The 20391-nt window shown below is 34.9% G+C and overlaps 1 protein-coding gene across 2 annotated transcripts; it reads left to right on the plus strand.

The window, feature by feature from the left end:
• The first annotated feature begins 2476 nt into the window (after positions 1–2476).
• On the plus strand, positions 2477–19612 carry LOC111477866 (vacuolar protein sorting-associated protein 54, chloroplastic-like). Of its 2 annotated transcripts, none has more exons than XM_023121808.1 (19): positions 2477–3719; positions 5113–5175; positions 5721–5800; positions 7189–7303; positions 7820–7897; positions 8117–8273; positions 8761–8849; positions 12701–12957; positions 13702–13873; positions 13972–14055; positions 14154–14572; positions 14874–15027; positions 15468–15549; positions 16225–16304; positions 17085–17246; positions 17568–17635; positions 18333–18413; positions 18526–18784; positions 19299–19612. In XM_023121808.1, exons 1-18 carry the CDS (start codon positions 2910–2912, stop codon positions 18653–18655), a joined length of 3081 nt encoding a protein of 1026 aa, XP_022977576.1. In that variant the 5' UTR covers positions 2477–2909; the 3' UTR covers positions 18656–18784; positions 19299–19612. The 2 variants fall into 2 exon arrangements, with proteins under 2 accessions (XP_022977576.1, XP_022977577.1); XM_023121809.1 differs by having other exon boundaries at positions 7823–7897.
• Positions 19613–20391: the final 779 nt, after the last annotated feature.

Consider the following 20391-nt stretch of genomic DNA (forward strand, 5'->3'; position numbering starts at 1 on the left):
GAGAAAGAGGTATTTATTCTTGCGGGTATTCTATTTATCATTGTTGTTTCGAGTCTTTTAGCAAAATGTTTCTGTTTCCCGGACGACTTTCCAGCTATATAGTTTTATCCTGGTTAGAATAAAAATAAAAACACATGTAGGTTTGTTTTTATAAGTCGACCAATGAGCCAAATAGAACTATATACGATCTTTGTAAATAATACCTTGGTTCTAATTGATTGCCGAAGTCTCGGCTATTTTTTGAGATAACCGCATGAGTAACTGATTAAGAGAGTGTATTTCACGGTTATACACCACAAGAGACTGTAGTTACATCTATAATCCATATGTTTTTATTTTTTTTATTCACAAACCCATATTACCAGTATCCAAAATAGTGATCTTCACTGTTCGAAGGGTTATCTTTCTCTTTTTCCCGGCTCGCAGATTTACAATTGATTTGAACTCCCTGGACATCTGATTTTAATTTCTTGTTTTACTGAACTGATGATAAGTATTTATCTATTGGATCAAATGGGACAGCTTGGTGTTCTGTTCTATACTATTCTGTAATATCACAAGTGAGACAATTAGGGGTGTTTGTTTCTAATAAGCTTAGGTGGGTTGGAAAGGTTGAGTTTGTGTAATCTATGTATATCAAGCTGTGTTTTGACTAATGAAAACTCATTGTAGACATTGTTATTTAGTTTTAGACGGGTATTTATAAGTCTAGATAAAATAAGAAACAGGGGATGGTAAGCCTAGTTTTGTGGGATTAATAGAACCATAGTTTGAGATAAACAAACCCATGTACAAATATAGATCGATTTCTTAACTTCGAATTCCACAACTAGATTCATATGCCAAACACCCATTTAGGAATTCCAGTGACCGTTGATAGGTTAACAGAAATGGATATTGTCACTAATAATGTCTCCAGAAAATCAACATCAGCTCTTCCATCATCATATGGGTGACTGCTGCACTCCAACCACATAAAAAAAAGAAAAAAAAAAAAAGGAGTTTGCTTCATACCAAACTATGGTTGGAGGACTAGATTACTGCTGCAAAATGATGGGTACACCTTAGGGTGCGCCCAAGTATTGCTCAGTAAAAAAAAATTAAGTATAAGAACGTGGATGAAATGACTTAATAAAATGCGAAAAAAAGTGGTGTCAATCTACACACTCCAACGATCGAAGTTAGTATTGGGTTTGTGAGTAAGAAGATACTAGAAAATAGTATGTAGTTTGGACATTCCTTCTATGTGCAACACCCGTGGGTCTCTTGAACTCATTGAACTATTGTAGATTTCGTGATTATTGGAGTGGTCATCTAACCATTATCTCCATCTTAACTTTTGGCAATTATTAACCGCAAGTGCCTAATCATTTTTCAAAAAGTCGTGTGAACTGAGTCGATTGTTCCCTTTGAGTCCAACTTCTTTAAATTTGAAGAATTACAATCATTTGAAATGAAATCAAATTGATTTGGGATTAGCATTGGTTAATTAGGAATTTGCATATTTAGTGTTCACTTTTAGGAATTACCATCCTTTGAAATGAAATCAAATTGATTTAGGATTTTAGCACTTGTTAATTGGGAATTTGCATATCTATAACGTTTATGAATTCTTATATTCAATAGGTTACCATATCAAAAGTTCATTAAATGTATAGGAGTATAATTGAGTTGTACTTCCTTTTTATACGCCTTAAACTTTCTTTACACAGGTGAACTTCTATTTTGGATTCCAAGAGTGATGAAGGACAGCAATGAATGAAATCTGGGGCCATGGAAAGCTTGTTCATGAAGAATTGAATGGACCAAACTGCTTTTGCGTGTGTTGAAACCTTAGTGAATTAACCAAGAGCGGAAGCTAAACTCGCAGGGGCTTTGTAGGGAGAGAATGAATTTTTTATTTTATTCAAGAAGCCATTGCTTCACAATCACAAGTAGGTTCCAGGCTCCATCGGTCTTTTCAGCTCACACAGATGCTACATTTTCCTTTTTGTCACAGCTTGCCTTTTAACTTCAACTTTAAAAGAGACCTATCATATCATATCAAATAATCACTGTATTATAACACCTCTTAACTTGCCGATGCCAAACATAATTTAGCAGCATCGGACTTGTAATTCTCCCATTAACACTTGAGTTTCAAATTCTCATTCTTAACATTGGTTGTACTAAAACAAACTCAGGTGTTCTAACTTCTTCTATTTTAGTGTTCACCTGCATGCCTTGCTGCTTTATATAGAAAAACAACAGAATTCTGATTTTCCTTTCGGCCCACATGTGCTACTAGCGTAGCATTTTTAATGATAGTTCTTGAACTAATTTTTATGACAAAAATCATAAGAGTAATAATTTGGTTAGTCGGGTTTGGTGATCAAATGTTATTCAATTATAAAATATTGGCATAGATTAAAGAGACTATCAATTTTAGTAATTATATGTTCAATTTATTTATTTGGAGTTATGTTAATGAACATTGTCACCTTATTCACTAGGTACGTTTAGCAGGGCGGCAATGTTGTATGAGATATCAGTCCCATTAAAATTTGGTCTGGGATTACACTACTACTACTCATAAGCTATAACGTGGAATTGCCTAATCAACGGTGTGCAGTCGGCAACCAGAGGAGTTGGAGGTGGGCAGGGAGTTGCTAAACGCGAATGGATTCCATTTGATAGAGCATAGAAGTTTTGAACGAGATCTGTAACAGCTCCGGACTTGCCTTGAGCACACTTCAATTGCTCTTTCCTTCATCAAGCGGCAACTTCTCTTTTCTTGATTATATTCCTTTTCCATCTGTTTGAGATCTATCCCAAATACTTTCATCTCTATCTCTATCGCGTTCTTGAATTCGACTGCTGAATGTGATCTTTGGAACCCGCCATTAGTTCATGATTCTAAGAATTTGAGCATGGAGTCCCAGCCTTCCCAATCGGGAAGGTCCCCGACTGACTATTCCAGCCTCATCAGTAGAGAAACGAGACTTGATCGAACTACTTCCTCCCCCTCCGCTAAATCCAACACCGATGCCAGCAGCCAGAGCTTGTCTTCAATTCTCAACAACCCGCACGCTGGCAAATCCGATGCGTCGTGGGTTGGCTGGTGGTCATCCCCGTCCACCATGAGCCCACCTGAGTTCATGCCCCTGGCTTCCACCATAGCCTCATCCGAAGTTACTCGATTGGATTTTAACAGCTACACGGCTGTGATCTCGGATCCTTTTAATCGATTCGAGGATATACGGAACCATTCCAGCAAGGAGGACGGTGGCTTGGATAGCATTGGGGGCCAAGGCGAGGCCCTTGTGGCATGTCTGAGAGAGGTTCCAGCGCTTTACTTTAAGGAAGATTTCGCTTTGGAGGACGGGGCAACATTCCGTGCAGCGTGCCCCCTCTTGAATGTATCGCAGAATTTTGTGCTGCAAGAGAAGCTTTCGCATTATTTAGATGTGGTGGAGTTGCATTTAGTGAAGGAAATTTCACTGCGTTCCAATTCTTTCTTCGAGGCTCAGGGGCAGCTACAAGACTTAAATGTCAAGATAGTGGAGGGGTGTAGCCGGATACGGCAATTAAAGGAGACCATACGGCTCTTGGATGTTGATTTAGTGGATTCTGCCAGGGAAATTCAGGCGCAGAATGCGACCAGGAACAATTTGTTGGCTCTTCAGCACAAATTGAAGCTTATTTTATATGTTAATCAGGCCATTTCAGCTCTTAAATTGGTACTTTAATTAGTCCATTTCATCATACTTTACTTGCTATGTTTTTTTTTTTTTTTTGTTTGCGCTTCTCGAATCTGCCTTTCGTTTCTAAATTCTTACCTCGTGTACTTAGTTGTGGTCGATACATTAAGTCATAGCAAATGGCATCTGTTGTCAGATTATCTGCTTTTACATTCCTATCCGAAGGTTGAAAGCTTATAATTAAATCTTCCAGACCATAGTTCTGTTACTATTTTTTTAACAATAAACTTCTCATAGTGTTCAAGGGTTACAAACTCTGTTTGAGAGTAAAAAGAAAAGAAAGAAAATACTAAATCAAGAACTTAGAATTGATTACACTCTTCTTCCTCATGTATGTTAATGAAAATCGAACAAACTTGAGGAGTGGACTGCCTAGATACCCAAAAAACTGGAATTAATGTTGTCTTGAAAATGGAAGAAATTTTGGACTTATCATTAACGTCCGTAGAAAACTTAAATAAATGCCGGATGACAAAAGGTTTTTCTAAGAAAACCTTCTGAAGTTTGAATCAATGAAGTAATGCTGACTTACACAATTCAACCCCTTGATAAGAAAGAACCATAACCATAGATGCCTTCCAATTCTTCAAAGTAAACTGCCTTCAATAGAGACCAAAAAGACTTCTTCCACAAAACCTTTTGATATTCGAACCAACGAAAGAAGCAAACCAATGTCTTGATGAGAGAGAATTATTAATGCCCTCCAAATTTTCACCCGAAACAACATCACTAACCTCTATCTTCAATGATGGAAGGAGCAAATGAAAAAATCAGTGCCAGAAAGTGTTACCAGTTATTAACCTTTCCTGCTGAAATAATATCACTCAAGTGGTATAAAACAATGAAAATTTGCTAGTACTTGTAGATGTGGGAAGCTAGCGTATTCAGGACATGTGCAGTAGTTTTTAGACTCTCAGTCATAAGATCACAAAGGCAATTCAGATACATCGTTATCTTAAGAAAATAAAGCTTGTATAGTTCTGTTCTCCTGTTAAGAGGTCCAAGATAAAGTTCAAACAAAGAATTCGTGGTCGTCTTTCTCCAAATTGGTGTGTCACGTGTAAAAGAAATTAGGGATGCCAGATCACCTTTTCCTTTAGTCCCATTTTAGCATGAGATTATATACAAACATGGTTGTACTCCTGCTGAAAGAGACTTCACTCATTGTTCTGCTTTCTTGTTTTGCTAGAAAGCCAAAATTTTATGGCTCAATACTATTAGAGATATTTTGTGGGAGGTTTGGTCAGAAAGAAATAGGAGTTTTTCCTGAAGAATAGCACAGATGGAGTAACTTCCCTTTCCTCTTTATAAAGGTATGATATTGGCCATAGTATTCATATCTAGTAATGATGGTCGAAATTTTGTCATACAGCTAGTAGCATCAGCAGATTGTGCTGGAGCTCTGGATGTGACTGATGATTTACTACATCTTCTGGTATTTTCTCGTCCAATGAATTTGATCATTTTTATGTTTAAATCTATAATGTTTATCTGTCTGCACAAGTTCTATTCATATTTTAGGATGCAGTGTTGAAATGCTCTATACTGCCACTATTTATAAATGGCTTCCAATTAAGTTTCTAGGGTTTTATAAAAAACAATTTCTCAGCTTTTGAAGTAAGAATTATAAAATTTAATAAGAACGGAGGCATCGATGCATGAATCTAGGAGGATATCAGTCTTGTAAGGAAAGAAAAATGAGATGATCCAGACACCAAATATTCACATTATTTTAAAGAAATTTAATTTGTAATTCCTGGTCCTAGATTACTGATTTCATACATATTTGAGTAATCTGTTAATTCCACTCTTCTAGATATGGTTTCTAACTCTGTCCTGAAACAAAAAACTTGGTTTACGTTTTTGTTTGATAGATTTATTTCCATTCCAAAAGGTTATTATATTGGTTCAGATCACCCAAAATTTTCTTGGTTGATCTGAAAATAAATATTTCTTAGTTTAATTTATTATGTGCTTCAGGAGGGTGATGAACTTGCTGGTCTGCATTGCTTTCGTCACCTACGTGATCATGTAGCAGCATCAATTGAATCCATAACCAGGTACATCTTCAAACTTATTGCTGTACAAGTGAGATACAATTAGGAAAAGAGAATTAAACCTTTAAAAACATCCAGTTACTTCTTCAGTGCACAGTTGGGGGAATCACATTTATCATTATATTTAATAGATTTCCATTTTGAACCATGCCGGTATATTGCGTGCATTAACCACAACGTATAAACTTGGTTTCATGCCCGCTTCAAATGACCTTAATCACGAGGGAAATGGTTAAATTCTGTATATTGGTAGAAATGACTGTCCATTTCATTTTTTTTTTTTTAAATGAGAAACAGGAGAATATCATTCAAGAGGCAAAAGCCCAAACAAAACAACCTAAGGGACAAGGGGATAAGGCATCCCTTTTTCCCAAAGGAAGGATACAATAAGACCTTACAATTTAAATTGATGGTGTCTATCGAGTAGTTACAAAACAAACTGTTTTGGGTACTCCACGTTGAGGCTGTAAACTGTACAAGATCACAAAAAGAAAGAAGAGAGCTTGACTTATCAATAAACACTTGGGATTTCTCTCTTTTCAAAGAAACCAAGGAATAGCCTAGAAAAATTCATCGAAAGCACTCTAGCTTTGTCTTTGAGCCACCATCTCGAGAGGATTTCAGCCAACCACAAAACCGTTCCACTAGGTTTACACCCCTGCAACCCAAACAACTCATCAAAAAATTCCCACACTTACCAGCGAACTCACAGTGCAACAGCAGTTGGGAAGAAGATTCCTCAATTTTACAGCACATAACACACATATTGGGGGAGATACACAGGTGGGGGAATCTCCGTTGAAATTGTATCAAGGTTTCCTTTCCTATTTTCTGTTATCAATTAACTATTTGTATACATATATGTGAACTAAACTTAAATATTAATTATTTAAATTGTAATTTTGATACCCATTCTAGTTCACGAGTGAACCACCTTGATTACCTCAATAATTCTGAGACAATTGACCACTAGGCTGAACTGAGCTGATGAGTCTACGGCCAAAAATCATAGACAGATATATCCTGTTTTGATCTCTTTGAGCTATATGGTTCCTGGCAAACTCATAGTTTGAAATGTTCAGCTAAATGTAGAACTGAAACCCTGTTGATTCCACTGTGGTGGTGCCTATAATAGAAACAAGAGCATTTCACTCAATGACTTGATAAGACAAATGCGGGGTTGAGTATGTAAACTTTTTTATACTTTTACAGAAATAGTATACTCCGATTATTTTTATATATGGCATGTAAGATGTTGCTTGTATCTTATTTTGCGTCTTATTGTTTTTGTAACTTAAAAAATGAGTGGCTATGGATGCAATATACATTTTTATTATTACATTTTTTCAATTCCTTCCAGAAACTATTGATATATTAGTTTTGTGGTGTAGCATTCTTTCAGCAGAGTTTATGCGTGCCTCAATTCATGATGCTGGAGATGTAGATATCGTAATTACAACTGAAACAAGAGCAAGGGCTTCAAATTTAATGAATGGAAAGGATGAAGTAAGTAAATATTGGTATAAAATAACTTGAAAATATTTGTTCTTCTGGTTTTCTGGTTTATCTCTTACTAGTTAGCTGAACTGAAGGATTACTAACATTTTCTCTATGTAGTGGATTATGCTATAACCTAAATATACCTAGAATAGTATTAAGACATGAAAGGTAAGAGCTACAAGATAACCCAAGTACTCGAGGTACTTGGAACCTCCCACTCTGAGTATCTAATTCAAGCCTAAAACCGTCTAAACAATTCTCTGCCTTCCTCCTCTGCCATCTCTATTTATAACCAAATCGCATGGCACTCCCTAGCTAATTACCTATGTACCCTTAGCGGTGATATATATATCCTTAATGGCATTCCTATCAGATTAACTTAAACAATATATTCTTGCATTGAAAAGAATATATTTCTTTTTCTTTATCTTAATTATGTTTGAATTTTATTTCTTTTATTGTTATTTCTTGAGGACTTGTCTTACAATTTCGTTCATGTAACATGTGAAATTCCAACTGTAGCAGGTCAAGTTGGACGAGGAAGAAACCTCCAACTTTTGCGATCATCTTCTTCCTATTATCATTGGGTTGCTTAGGACCGTGAGTTCTAATTATTCTACTATATTGTTTTGGTTGAAGAATAATTTCTTGATCCTTCCTCTCTGTTGGACGTTAAATCCTTCATTTGTACATGAAGATCCGTAACGATCAACTAGTCATTTTATCTTGCTAATTGTAACAATCTCGTCAGAACTGATCCCCAAAACTGATTTTCAATTCTGAACCTAATTAATTGCATATACATGACGAGTTCTCCAGGCCAAGCTTCCCTCTGTATTGAGGTTATATCGTGATGCAGTTACAGCTGATATGAAAACTGCTTTTAAGAATGCAGTGGCAGAACTACTTCCTGTTCTTCTACTCAGACCTCTAGACTCAGATTTTGCACCTGGAGAGAGAACGGTAGATGCAGATGGTGAGATGTTCCTGAATCTTGATATCCATCTATTTGTACAACACTAATGTTTGATTAGTCTTTTTTAATTTGAAACAAGATAATGTCGTCCATATTCTTACATGATATCAATAGTAATTTCATTGAAGATGATGAATTACAAAAGATTAAATGGAAAAGTCCATCTGAAACCAACAGCCTGAATGAAAACCATATCCCCAATAAGGTGATAGGCTACCTAAGCTTTGAATTGTCATGACAAATGTAGTGTCCTTTAGCCTCTGTCGGATTTATTTCCTTTTTCATTATAAAATGTTCTTTTACACACTCGCATATATATATATATATATATATATATATATATATGTATATTTTTCTTAGTAAAATATATTTTAACATGATAAAGTTGTGTGCCATCCAGTACACAATTTTAAGTTTCTTTAATGCCTCTTTAATTTCCTGTCATTCCCTTTTATGTGAATGATATTTCAATTAATTTATGACTTAGGTGGAGGTGCGTCGCTTGCAAGCAAGCTGAGGGGCCTCTCATCTGAAGGCTTTGTTCAACTTTTAAGTGCCATTTTGAAGATTGTACAGGTAATTTGTCTTGTTTAAATGTACTCTCTCCATAATACACTTAATTTGTCCTTAATTGAATCTAATTACTTATATTATTAAAACATTATATTATTGTAATACGCAATGTAAGTGCGTCTTAAGGTCAAAAGAGAGTTCCAGTTTGTGATTGTTGCCTCGTAATTTTTTTTCTTAAACTGTTGAGAATTGGGCTGGGGATAAAAATGTTAGTATTAAAAAGTTAAAGGAAAAGTTTGAAATTTGAGTGTTATGGATGAAGTGAATGGAAGCTTGAGATAGATCGTGACACTAGCAAGTAGCAAGCTTGTTAAATTGGATATCCGCCTTCCCTCAATTATATTTTTGGTCGACTTAGTTTGGTGTATGATTTTTTTTTCCTTCGATTATATATATATATTTTAAGTCTGCAAGGGTAAATGAATATTCCAGAAGGCATTGATTTTAGGCACATTTGTGGAATCCTATTAAATAAGGTAAGTAGTTGGCTCCCCTAATTTAGATTTATTCTTACCTGTATCTAGAGATTTGGTTTGATTATAGGGATTTTGTTTAGATGAGATTTGTTGTTATTTAGAATCTAGGGATTTAATTAGTCTTTCTCAAGGCACATGTACTTTCTGAAATTCATTAGGAAAAACAGCAAGCCAATTTAGACTTGCAATGGTAGCAAAGTCATTCTATTATGGGAGGTCTGATTGATTAGCGTAGCTTTCATAGTTATCAAACTTCCACCTTGACCAAATTTATTCGGAGCCTTTATAGCTATCGAACTTCCATCTTGACAAAATTTATTTGGAGCCTTTGTAACTACCGATCTTCCACTTTGACCAAATTTCATTCAGATCCTTCCTAGCTACCATCCACCATTGAAGCATCATTGTTCCAACATAGCGTTAGCATTATGCAACAATCAATGATCAAAAGAGTATTCACAGCAGGAAGGCCACAACATTAGCATTAGCATTAGCATTCCCTGCTTCATTCACCACAACTGCAGCCGCACGCCCACTATCAATTCATTCATCTTTTCATCCATCAATCTGCAAGCCCACTTGCATTCATTCGTAGTGTGAGAAACAAGGGATAAATGTCAAAGACACGAGCGTACATTGCATAGGAGTCCAAATCAGAACAAAAGACACCAGTTGCGAAGATTAGTGGATTCAATAACGAAGAGATGGAGAGATTGAAGGTGTTCTTGAACTCGCTCTTTAAATCATCAATCTCCAGTACCTTGACAATTTCAGGTAAGTCTTCATTCACTTTCTGTATAAATCCTTTAGAGATAAGTAAACTCTTGGATTATAGACTCTGGTGCAACTGATCACATGACTCCTCACTCACAATTTTTTAAAACATATAAACCATGCCTGAGTAATCGAAAAATTACAGTGGCAAATGGAACCCGTGCCACCATTGCAGGAACTGACAATGTATCTATTTACAAATATTTACACAAAAAAACGTCCTACACGCCCCAAAACTATCGAAGTCTCTTTTCCATACAAAAACTTACCCTTTGTGTTTTTGAAGACCAAAATTCAAAATAGACAATTGGATTTACTAAGAAAGTGAATGACCTATACTACTTGCAATATACTACTTGCAATTACTTGAGAGAACAACTAGCTCTGCACCTATACCATTTCTTAGTTCCTCTAATGAAGATGCTGTTTGGTTACATCGTTTTCGCATGGACCACCCCTCATTTAGGGTTTTGAGAATTATGTTTCCAAACTTGTTTCAAGGACTCCACGTCTTTGGTTTTTCAGTATGATACATGTGAACTTGTCAAACATTATCGTATATCTTTACCCATCTGTCAAATTAAAACTATACCCCCTTTTCATTTGGTTCAGAGTGATATATGGGACCCTCAACTATTCCGAGTATTTCTAGTGCTATTTGGTTTCTCATATTAATTGTTGATGATTGTACTCGTGTCACATGACTATTCCTTCTCAAACAAAAATCAAATGTTAGTAATATTATTCATGCCTTCCACTCAATGATTCAAACCCAATTTAGAGTCAAAATTAAAACATTTTGAACTTGTAATGCAAGTGATTATTTCAATCAAACTCCATCCCCATATTTTCGATCTCAAGGCATTATCCATGATTCTTCGTGTGTTATTACATCATAGCAAAATAGAGTGATCGAAAGGAAAAATCGACACCTGTTAAACAACAAAATAGTAGGGAGGCATATATATTTTGTTCACACTCGACCAAACATAACATACTCAATGAGTGTAATAACCTAGTTCATGCATGATTTGCTGGAGCCTCACCTTCAGGCAGCATATATAGTATTACGTTACTTGAAAGGAACTTCAGAAAAAGAAATTTTATTCAAATAGAACAATTTCCTTGCATTGGAAGCTTATACTGATGTTGACTGTGCTGCATCAATAGTAGACAGAAGATCTACCACCACAGGGTATTGTACTTTTCTTGGAGGTAATTTAGTAACATAGTGAAGCAAAAGGAAAAATGTGGTGGCTATACAACGATTTTGTGAACTCTTATGGTCGAGATAATCCATGATGACTTAAAGATTAAGGGAGGAGGTCCAATAAAGTTGTAATGTGATAACAAGTTAGCTATCAATATTACACACAATCCTATCCAGCATCATGGGACAATGCTTATTGAAATTGATTAGGAAAAATTAAAGAATTGAGAAATTATGAATTAGTTTTGTGCCTTCACAACTTCAACTAGCAGATAATACTAACAAAAGGATTTCACAGTTCAATGTTTCATGAGTTAGTATCCAAATAGGGAATGGATGATATCTATTCCTCAACTTAAGGGGGTGTGTTGAAGGAATTACCTTCATTTAAAGAATATTTGTGTAATCCACTAAATAAGATAAGTAGTTGACCTCTTAATTTAAATTTTTTTTGTTATATAGTATTTAGAGATTTATTTAGATATAGGAAATTTTTTAAATGAGATTTATTGTTATATAGCAAGTTAATTTAGACTTGCAACCCTATCTTCATCTCTTTTGTTTTTGTTTTCCTTTAATATTCAGTAACGAAAGTACTGTCCTACGAAAAAAAGGTATCATGTAGGGTTGCCGGTTCGCTTTTTCAATAAGCTTCCTGATTCTAATAGAGTTTCTGGTTCTTTGTCTGAATAAGTTCTTCTGATTCTTGATGGACATTACAGGTTTAGTAATTGTTGTTTCTGATTTTATCAGGTTGAGAAGTGATTTCAGATTTTTTAGGAATGTATTTCTTTGGCTCTAAGATTGTCGTTTGAGGTTTAAGGCATGGACCTCTATTGAAAGAACTGAAGGAAAGAAATAAGGAAGAACTTGACAACTTATCTTCTTCCTCAATTTCTTCTTGAAGGTGGATCAGAAACACAATTATTAACAAAAACAAGAACACAAAATGAGGACTGGACGCTCTCTTGTAGGGCCAAATTAGTCATTAAATTGCTCTCAATTGGTTTTGAATCACAAAAGTAAATATAAAATTCCTTCTAGCTACTGGCAATTTGTAGATCGTACCCCTATTCGTGTCCAATATAAAGATTGGACGTAAAATGCTAATTAAGGTATTGAGCATGCATCTGGTTTAAGAATTATTAGCCTATCCAAATAGGCGGCAGTAGGCATTTAACAACTTGCGCAAGAGTTAAATCAGGTTTGTCATTCCGAAGGGCAATAAAGCAGATTGGTCCATTGTTATGGCATGGATCAAAATTTCTCTTAAACAATGAATGAAATTGTAATATTTCTAGATGTCATCTTACTCTAAGCTTACTCTCTAAGTTTTTCACCTTGCTGGAATTTTATCGAATGCATTATGATTTCTTTTCATTTAGTGAATGCAGGTACATTTGGTGCGTGCTGCAGAAGTGAAAAAGTCTATTGGATGGATTATGTGCAACCTTGATGGGCATTATGCTGCAGATTCAGTTGCTGCTGCAATTGTTATTGGTGCTGCAGCTTCTGGTACAGCTCAAGATAGTGATAATCAAGGTGGTTTGCTTCTTCCACATTTACCTCAGCAAGCAGCTGCCAAGGTTACTTCCTCACAGGGAAAGGAAAATGAAGCAGCAAATCCTTCAAATATGTCTAGAAATTTCAGGTTAAGTTTTGCTTCGTTATGATAGTTTTAGATTAATTAATTATGATATACTGATTATTTTTCCCAGGGGAGGTCGATTGTAGGAGCTTGTATGCATTCTTTATGTCTGGGTTTGGCTTTGTGCTACTTTAGTTGAGTAAAAAAACTAAGCAGGTGCGATTAGGTATCACTCTATTCAAATGATCATACTTGATGTACAGATGGTTGCATCTGCTCTCTCTCTATATCTTCCTCTCACTGTTATATTTTGGTTGATAAGGAAGCATTATTTAGACCTTGGATAAAGTGTTCTCAGTTCAACTTACAAATAGAGGTTTTAGCCTAGGACATTGACCTTCCTCAAAAGCAATCAGACTACCACAAGTACAATTATATAATTGTTCAGGAAAGCTTGAGAAAGAATAAAATTAAAAGTTAGGGGCACTCTTACTGCTTACTGCCTTCCCGCTGCACCAAACCAGTCTTCCTTGAGAGTTTGGACAGCAAGAGATAATCTCAGCTGTAAAAAGAAGAAAGAAAAGAAGTCCAATCTATCAGGTGTGGTGCTATGAAGCATTCTTAATGGACTTTTAAGAAATTCATTGATAATCTTGTTCTTTTCTTTCTTTTTCTTTTTCTTTATTTTTTTTTTTCTGATAAAAAGTTTGCTGCTCACTTACCGAATATTTAACTTGTGATACCTTCCATTTTTGCTTTTCAACTTTGTTTTTATCTTGACTGTTGAAGTAATTTGATTGTAAACAGAGCTGATGTACTGCGAGAAAATACGGAAGCTGTTTTTGCAGCTTGTGATGCTGCTCATGGAAGATGGGCTAAACTCCTTGGAGTTCGCACTCTTGTTCATCCAAAGTTAAGATTGCAAGAGTTTTTAAGCATATACAACATTACACAAGATTTTATTACTGCCACTGAAAAGGTACCCCCAAAGCTTTATCTGGAAAATGAACTTAAAAGGATATAAATTCATAGCTGATCATAGTATTCATGATTTCATTATTCTTCTAACTTAAACAGATAGGTGGAAGGTTGGGATATAGCATTCGTGGAACTTTACAGTCCCAGGCCAAAGCTTTTGTTGATTTTCAGCATGAATCTCGTGTAAGTTTCTTATTATCCCTTTTTTTTGTTTATTTATTTATTTAGAGTTATTTTCTACTTAAATATTATTCATGGTTCATTAATTTATGTCATTGTAGATGACAAAAATAAAGGCAGTGCTTGATCAGGAAACATGGGTTGAAGTGGATGTTCCCGATGAATTTCAAACTGTAGCTGAATCAATATGTTCTCAGGAGCTGCTTTCTGAAAAAGTTGAGCATGCTCAGGGTAATATGGATCGAAGCTACAGTGATGTGGCTGCAAATAACGATGATTCACGCATTGTAGGTGGTGAATCTCTCAATGCTCAACAAAACTCTGAGCAGATTGATTCAAGTGACATGTCTGGGGGGAATACTGCACATGTGAAGCCTACTCCTGCGGATACAGTTGAAAAGAGTAATGCTGATGTCACAAATACTACGACACAGGTTAACAATAATAATGTGAAGGAACGTGGAAAATCGAGTTCTAAGACTTTGCAATACAAAGGCGTTGGTTATCATATGGTAAACTGGTTAGTTTCTTCTTTCTTATATACTTTTTCTAGAATAGACATCTATGGCTTGCTCTCCCCTTCACAAGCATCCTCAATTATATTGGTTGATGCTTAGTTCTTGGCCCTGACTTCTCGTATTTGGTTATTTATTCTTCTTTATTTGGAGCTTTATTATTCATTGTACTGTAAGTTCTATTTTTTCTTCTTCAATACCTTGTACTGATGTATGCTATCGTTTATTAACTTTAATTAGCTTAATGAACTATACTTGTTCTGGGGTCTCAGAAGAGTATTTTTTCTTTAATGGTTTCTTTCCCAGTGGTTTGATCTTGCTCAAGATGTTGTCGGAGTACATTGACATGAACGATTCTCTTCCAGCACTATCTTCCGAAGTCGTACATCGTGTTGTGGAAATTCTCAAGTTTTTCAATACAAGGACGTGTCAACTTGTTCTTGGAGCTGGGGCTATGCAGGTACTTTATTTAAACACGATATTTGTAGTTAATGCAATGCTTCTAGATTTGTTTCATTAACTAACTTGTCAATATGGAATCCTTGAATCCCTGGACTTGTGATGTCCATTTGTGTTGACTGTGAAACCATTGTCCTATTGTTTGTTTGTTATTTATTTTCTTTTTTTCACTCCATCTAGGACTGTTTCTTTTTTAACATTTTGTGTCTTTTCATTGACAGAGAAGTTTGTATTTTGTTAAAAGGAAGAACCATTGAAAATAATTTGGATTTTTCATTCATTTATTTATTTAACTTGTAGCTGTTTGAATACTATAAATTTTTTTTTTCTCACAGCGCTTTGTTAAATCATGCTAACTATGCTTACCATGGAGACTATGATTTTCAAATGCTAGGTTGGTTAACTCCCCATCCTAAAAACTTAATTTATGCGTTGTTCCAGGTGTCTGGTTTGAAGTCTATCACATCAAAACACTTGGCCCTGGCCAGTCAAGTTATCAGTTTTACCTTCGCCATTGTTCCTGGTAAGTTGTAACAAAATTTGAAGGCTTCGATTTTAGTTCCCTATTGTTATTATTCTTGCAGCCTATGTCCCACGGACCAATGCCAACCAACTTTACGTCTAGGAAGCCATGTTTTGCCTCACCCTTAATGTTTTCATCGCCTACTTCAACTAAAAAGCAGTCTTCTTTTCTCTGTTTAATCTTATCATTATTATTTTCCATAAGGAAGAAAAAAACTTGTGTTGGAATCTAGAAGATATATGCAAATAAGGAGGACATAGTAGAACCAACAGGATCTGATCTAATTGGCTTTATCAAAAAGAAAAAATAAAAAGGAAAAAAAAAAAAAAACTACATTTTTGGACAAAGTAGACCATCTAGAGACGAAGAAAGAGCAGTTATATTTTTCATCTATCCACTCTTTCCCTTCTCTTTGTTAAACACATTTTTCTTACAAACTATAACTCCCCATAAAAGAGCATGTACCATAGCATTCCAAAGAACCAACCACAACGGCTACTCAACATCTGGGATATCATTCCCTAGACACCAGAAAAAATGCATTTTAATCATAAGTGTTCCTAGTCTTTCAATTTTTTATAAAAAGGGAACACCTTCAGATTAGTTTGAATTTTTATAGTGCTCAAGATATTTTGAAGTAGTTTGACGTTTTTTTCTTCTTTTTATGTCCCCAAGAAATTAGGAGGATCCTTTTTCTCAAGGTACCCGAGGCACGAAAGACAATGTTACTCTCAGAGATTGATCGAGTGGCTCTAGTATATTTTTTTATCCACACTTTTCTTCTTTTGTTATATATTGATTATGCTCATTAGCTTCCTATAGTGCTAAATGGTTAATATTGTAACTTGTCTTCTTTTTTCCCCCCACAAAATATGTATATGTTGCTTGTCACTGTGATGGGAAAGGGTTCAAATAGTTAATAGTGTATTGCTTGTGAGCCAAAAATTTTTAAAATGTGAATTACATTGAAGTCCAATAGTCCTGGCTCAAAGCACACATTTGAAGGGGAAAAAGCACCTATTGACACAGTAAACTGACCCCAAAAATTGCAGATGTTGACATTTGATTGAGCAATATTACTAAAGAGAGCGCACATTCATCTAATATGCAAGTATTTCAATCTTTTTGGGTGTATGGGGTGGGATAAATTGAAGAGTCTTTAACACATTTAAGGAAAAAAATATATATTTATACTAGCCATCTTGGATGGTTGGTAATTGGTTATTTTAAAAAATTAATTTAGTTTAATTTAAATTGTTGCAGTTCAAGTGGCATCAAATAGCTCCACCTTTAGCTTCTAGTATATAGTTTTTGGATAGCAAAAATATATAATTATATATATAGATACCACAAGTTTGGCTTTTCTGGAGCTGTTTTAGGATTCTTGTTTAGTCCTTGTATTATTACTCTTGAATATTCTGACAGCTTTCTCTTACTATATCCTGTATGAATGCCATTTCTTTAATAAAAACTACGATTACAAGAATTGCCTTGCTACGTATTTTCACCATTTATTGAATTATTTAATCATTTAGGATTTCAAAGTTCACCGAGATGAAATTCATACTAAGCTGGTCCAGATAATGAGGGAAAGGTTATCGGTACATCTTCGTGGCCTGCCTCAAATTGTTGAAAGTTGGAATAGGCCCGAGAATTCTGACCCTCAGCCGAGTCAGTTTGCTCGATCACTTACCAAGGTAGCTACATGTATTCATCAAGCAAACCAGTTCATTCTTTTCAGTAACGAAGTCCCTTATTGCACTTTGCCTCTAGTTACTTTATATGTTTGTTTTTTGTACCGTGTTAAATTAAGGGATTTGTCCTTTCTTTTCAATATCGAAGTCCCTTATTGCACTTTGCATAATTGAAACACTTTGCATATAAGGATTTTTTATGACGAATGAAGTCCTATCAGGATGTTGGGTTGCAATCACTTTTCATAATTGAACCCTTTGCATTTAATTGTACCTTTCTCTGCATATTTCCGAATGACTTGGGTTGAAATCACCACTATCCAGGAAGTTGGGTACCTTCAGCGTGTCTTATCTCGAACCTTACATGAGGCTGATGTTCAGGCAATATTTAGGTAAGTCATACTATAATGAATGCATTACTAAATTTTTATCCATATCAAATTCTCCACTTCGTTGAAAATTTGAAGCTTTGTTTCATAATTTTTTTGTTTTTAGTTTTTGTTTTTTAAAGTTATGTTTGTTTCCTTGCATATTTCTTAATTAAGGAAAAATTTGAATTTCTAATCAAATTTCAAAAGAAAAAATAAGTTTTCAAAAACTACTCTCTTTTTTTTTTTTTCCTTTTCAAAACTTGTATTAGATTTTGAAAACATTTGTAAAAGGTTCATAACAAAGCAAAGAATACTATAGCTGGAATGTGTGTTTATAAGTTGTTTTTTGAAAATTAAAAATCAAATAGTTATCATACGGATCTGAGATAACTGCATGGATAACAAATTAACAGCACTCTTGAGCTTCTCTGTGAAAGAGATTACTACCAAAGATATACATCATCGTTCGTTTTAGTATAGGAGTTCTGAAGCAGATCAATAACGAGATTCATATGTTGGTTCCTGTGGTAGAATATGTTAAGCGAACTCTGATATTTTAATAGGGCTTTCCTTCTTAATGTATATATTATTTATTATTATTATTATTTTTTTTTTTTGGAGAAATAGATTACTGCTAAATTTATAGCCATCTGTGAATAGATAATGTTTCCCGTTCTACTTCTTGGAAGTTAACAGTTCTATTTCGTGCGACCTTCAGGCAAGTGGTGAAAATCTTCCATTTACAAATTTCTGAAGCATTTTCACGATTAGACATAAGCACCCCACAATCAAAGGATAGGTAATACCCCCCTGTCCTTCAGGAACCAAGGACATTGTCACCTATTAACTTACACCGAACCATTATTACAATATGCTCCTTGTTCTGACACCCTTTTTCTACTGCATACCAGGCTGCTTCGTGATGTTAAGCACATTCTTGGCTGCATAAGATCTTTGCCCGACTCGAGTAAACCTGACATCCCAAACTGGGGGCAACTTGATGAATTCTTTGATCAAAGATTCGGATCTGAAGCTGGATAATAATATGAATGTGTATTGGCCATTGTTTTCTTTTTCGATGAAGGGTGTCATATTTGAGGAGTAAATAACAGGATACCAGAAGTCAATTTTCAACCTATGTCATCCCCCTTGTACAACTTAAATATCAAGGTACGATGTAAAAAAAACTTTATCCTAATTAATTTTGATGAATCTTTGTCAGTAGGCAAATGTTTAAGCTCTTTAACATTTATGGGCACTTTGTAGTTTCCATTTCTAAACCTTTACGGAGTTTAAGAAACACTGGTATTGCCTAATTTCTTTTCTCTTCTTTTGTTTCTACAACTCGTACAATATGAGGAGAGCTGCATTTTGGCCTCCAAAACTCAATTCATATGTTGCTCCACCTCTTACGTACTACATAGCAATTAATGTTTAGTTCCTACAACTAATTTGAACTGCATAAAGTTCCGCTGGGCCTTTATTTTCCCCTTTCTAGTCTGACTTATGCTGCTTAGAAACTAGTCATGTATATTAGTTTTTCATACTTACGTAATGAAACTTTTCACTATTAGCGTGCATTGTTCAATGACATATGATCATGGATGATTTGAATCATCAGTACATTGACTTGATTTTATTTGCAGTATTATCTGAGTGATTGCTTTTTATGTTCAATGGACAGGTATAAAGTAAAGATTCGGATTCAGATATTTCAACAGAACTTTCCCCCTTCCCCGTTTTGCTGAAACGTTTTGTTTGTACTGGCTAGACCAACGCATTTTGCTGCTCTAATTGTAGCTATGTTTAGAGAAAGAACAGCTCAATTGGTTTCCTTGATGAGAAGCTTCATCCAGAATAGGTTTTAGTTCCTTTCTTTTCTTCCCCCCTCCAATTTCAATTGCCTTGCGTAAAGTTATGCATATTTGTATTTTGTAGAGCAAAATTTATGTCTATTGCTATGAAGAATTGTACTTACCGCTGGCTATGGCATTTCTATTTTCAGGTTTTATATAATAATTTCTTGTTCTTAAATAGAAAAAATAAAGTGAATTTTATGCTCTCAAATTCGAAAGAGATCGAGATTTGCACGCAAACAATGTAAACCTACAAAAGAAGAGAGATTTGATCTTTAATTTAGCTGACTTCATTCGAGATATTGAATTCAAATATTCAACATTTTGTTACTTTGGTAGGTTTAGCACTAGCAAGTGACGTGAAGTTAAAGCTTTAACATTTTCTGTCTGATCACATATAATTTAACTCGGTTGAACTATGTTGTGTATTTTACGCATAAAATTAAAATACAAATAAGGAGAGAGGAGGGTATAAAAGGAAGAAGAGAAATTGGAAAGATGATGCAAGAGAGAATAATGTGAGTGTTGAAGTGTAGGGTGTAATTTAGGAAGGTAAAAAGAGGCCATGTGAAAAACTGGGGAGTTGGAAGGCTGATGAAATGGACGTCAAACTGCCTCCATATTCCATTTTTATCAACTTTCTCTTAATATTCTCTCTTTGTCTCTTCCCTCCTCACTCCTGCCTGCCACCTCTGCCCTAATCATATTTTCATGCTCTTGTATTTCTTTTGAGATCGAACCCAAGAATCTCTTAAATATAATGCAAAATAGATCGGTCGTTGATAAGGTTAAAGAAGAAGTCCTCTCCGACTGAAAAATTCGAACTTCTAATATCTCGATCGATAATATATATTCCTTAAAAAAAAAAAAAAAAAAATTATGCATATAGATATTTAAATAATATGTGTGAGTTAGAGCAGT

This window comes from Cucurbita maxima, unplaced genomic scaffold (assembly GCF_002738345.1).
Source record: "Cucurbita maxima cultivar Rimu unplaced genomic scaffold, Cmax_1.0 Cma_Scf00004, whole genome shotgun sequence".
Lineage (NCBI taxonomy): Eukaryota > Viridiplantae > Streptophyta > Magnoliopsida > Cucurbitales > Cucurbitaceae > Cucurbita > Cucurbita maxima.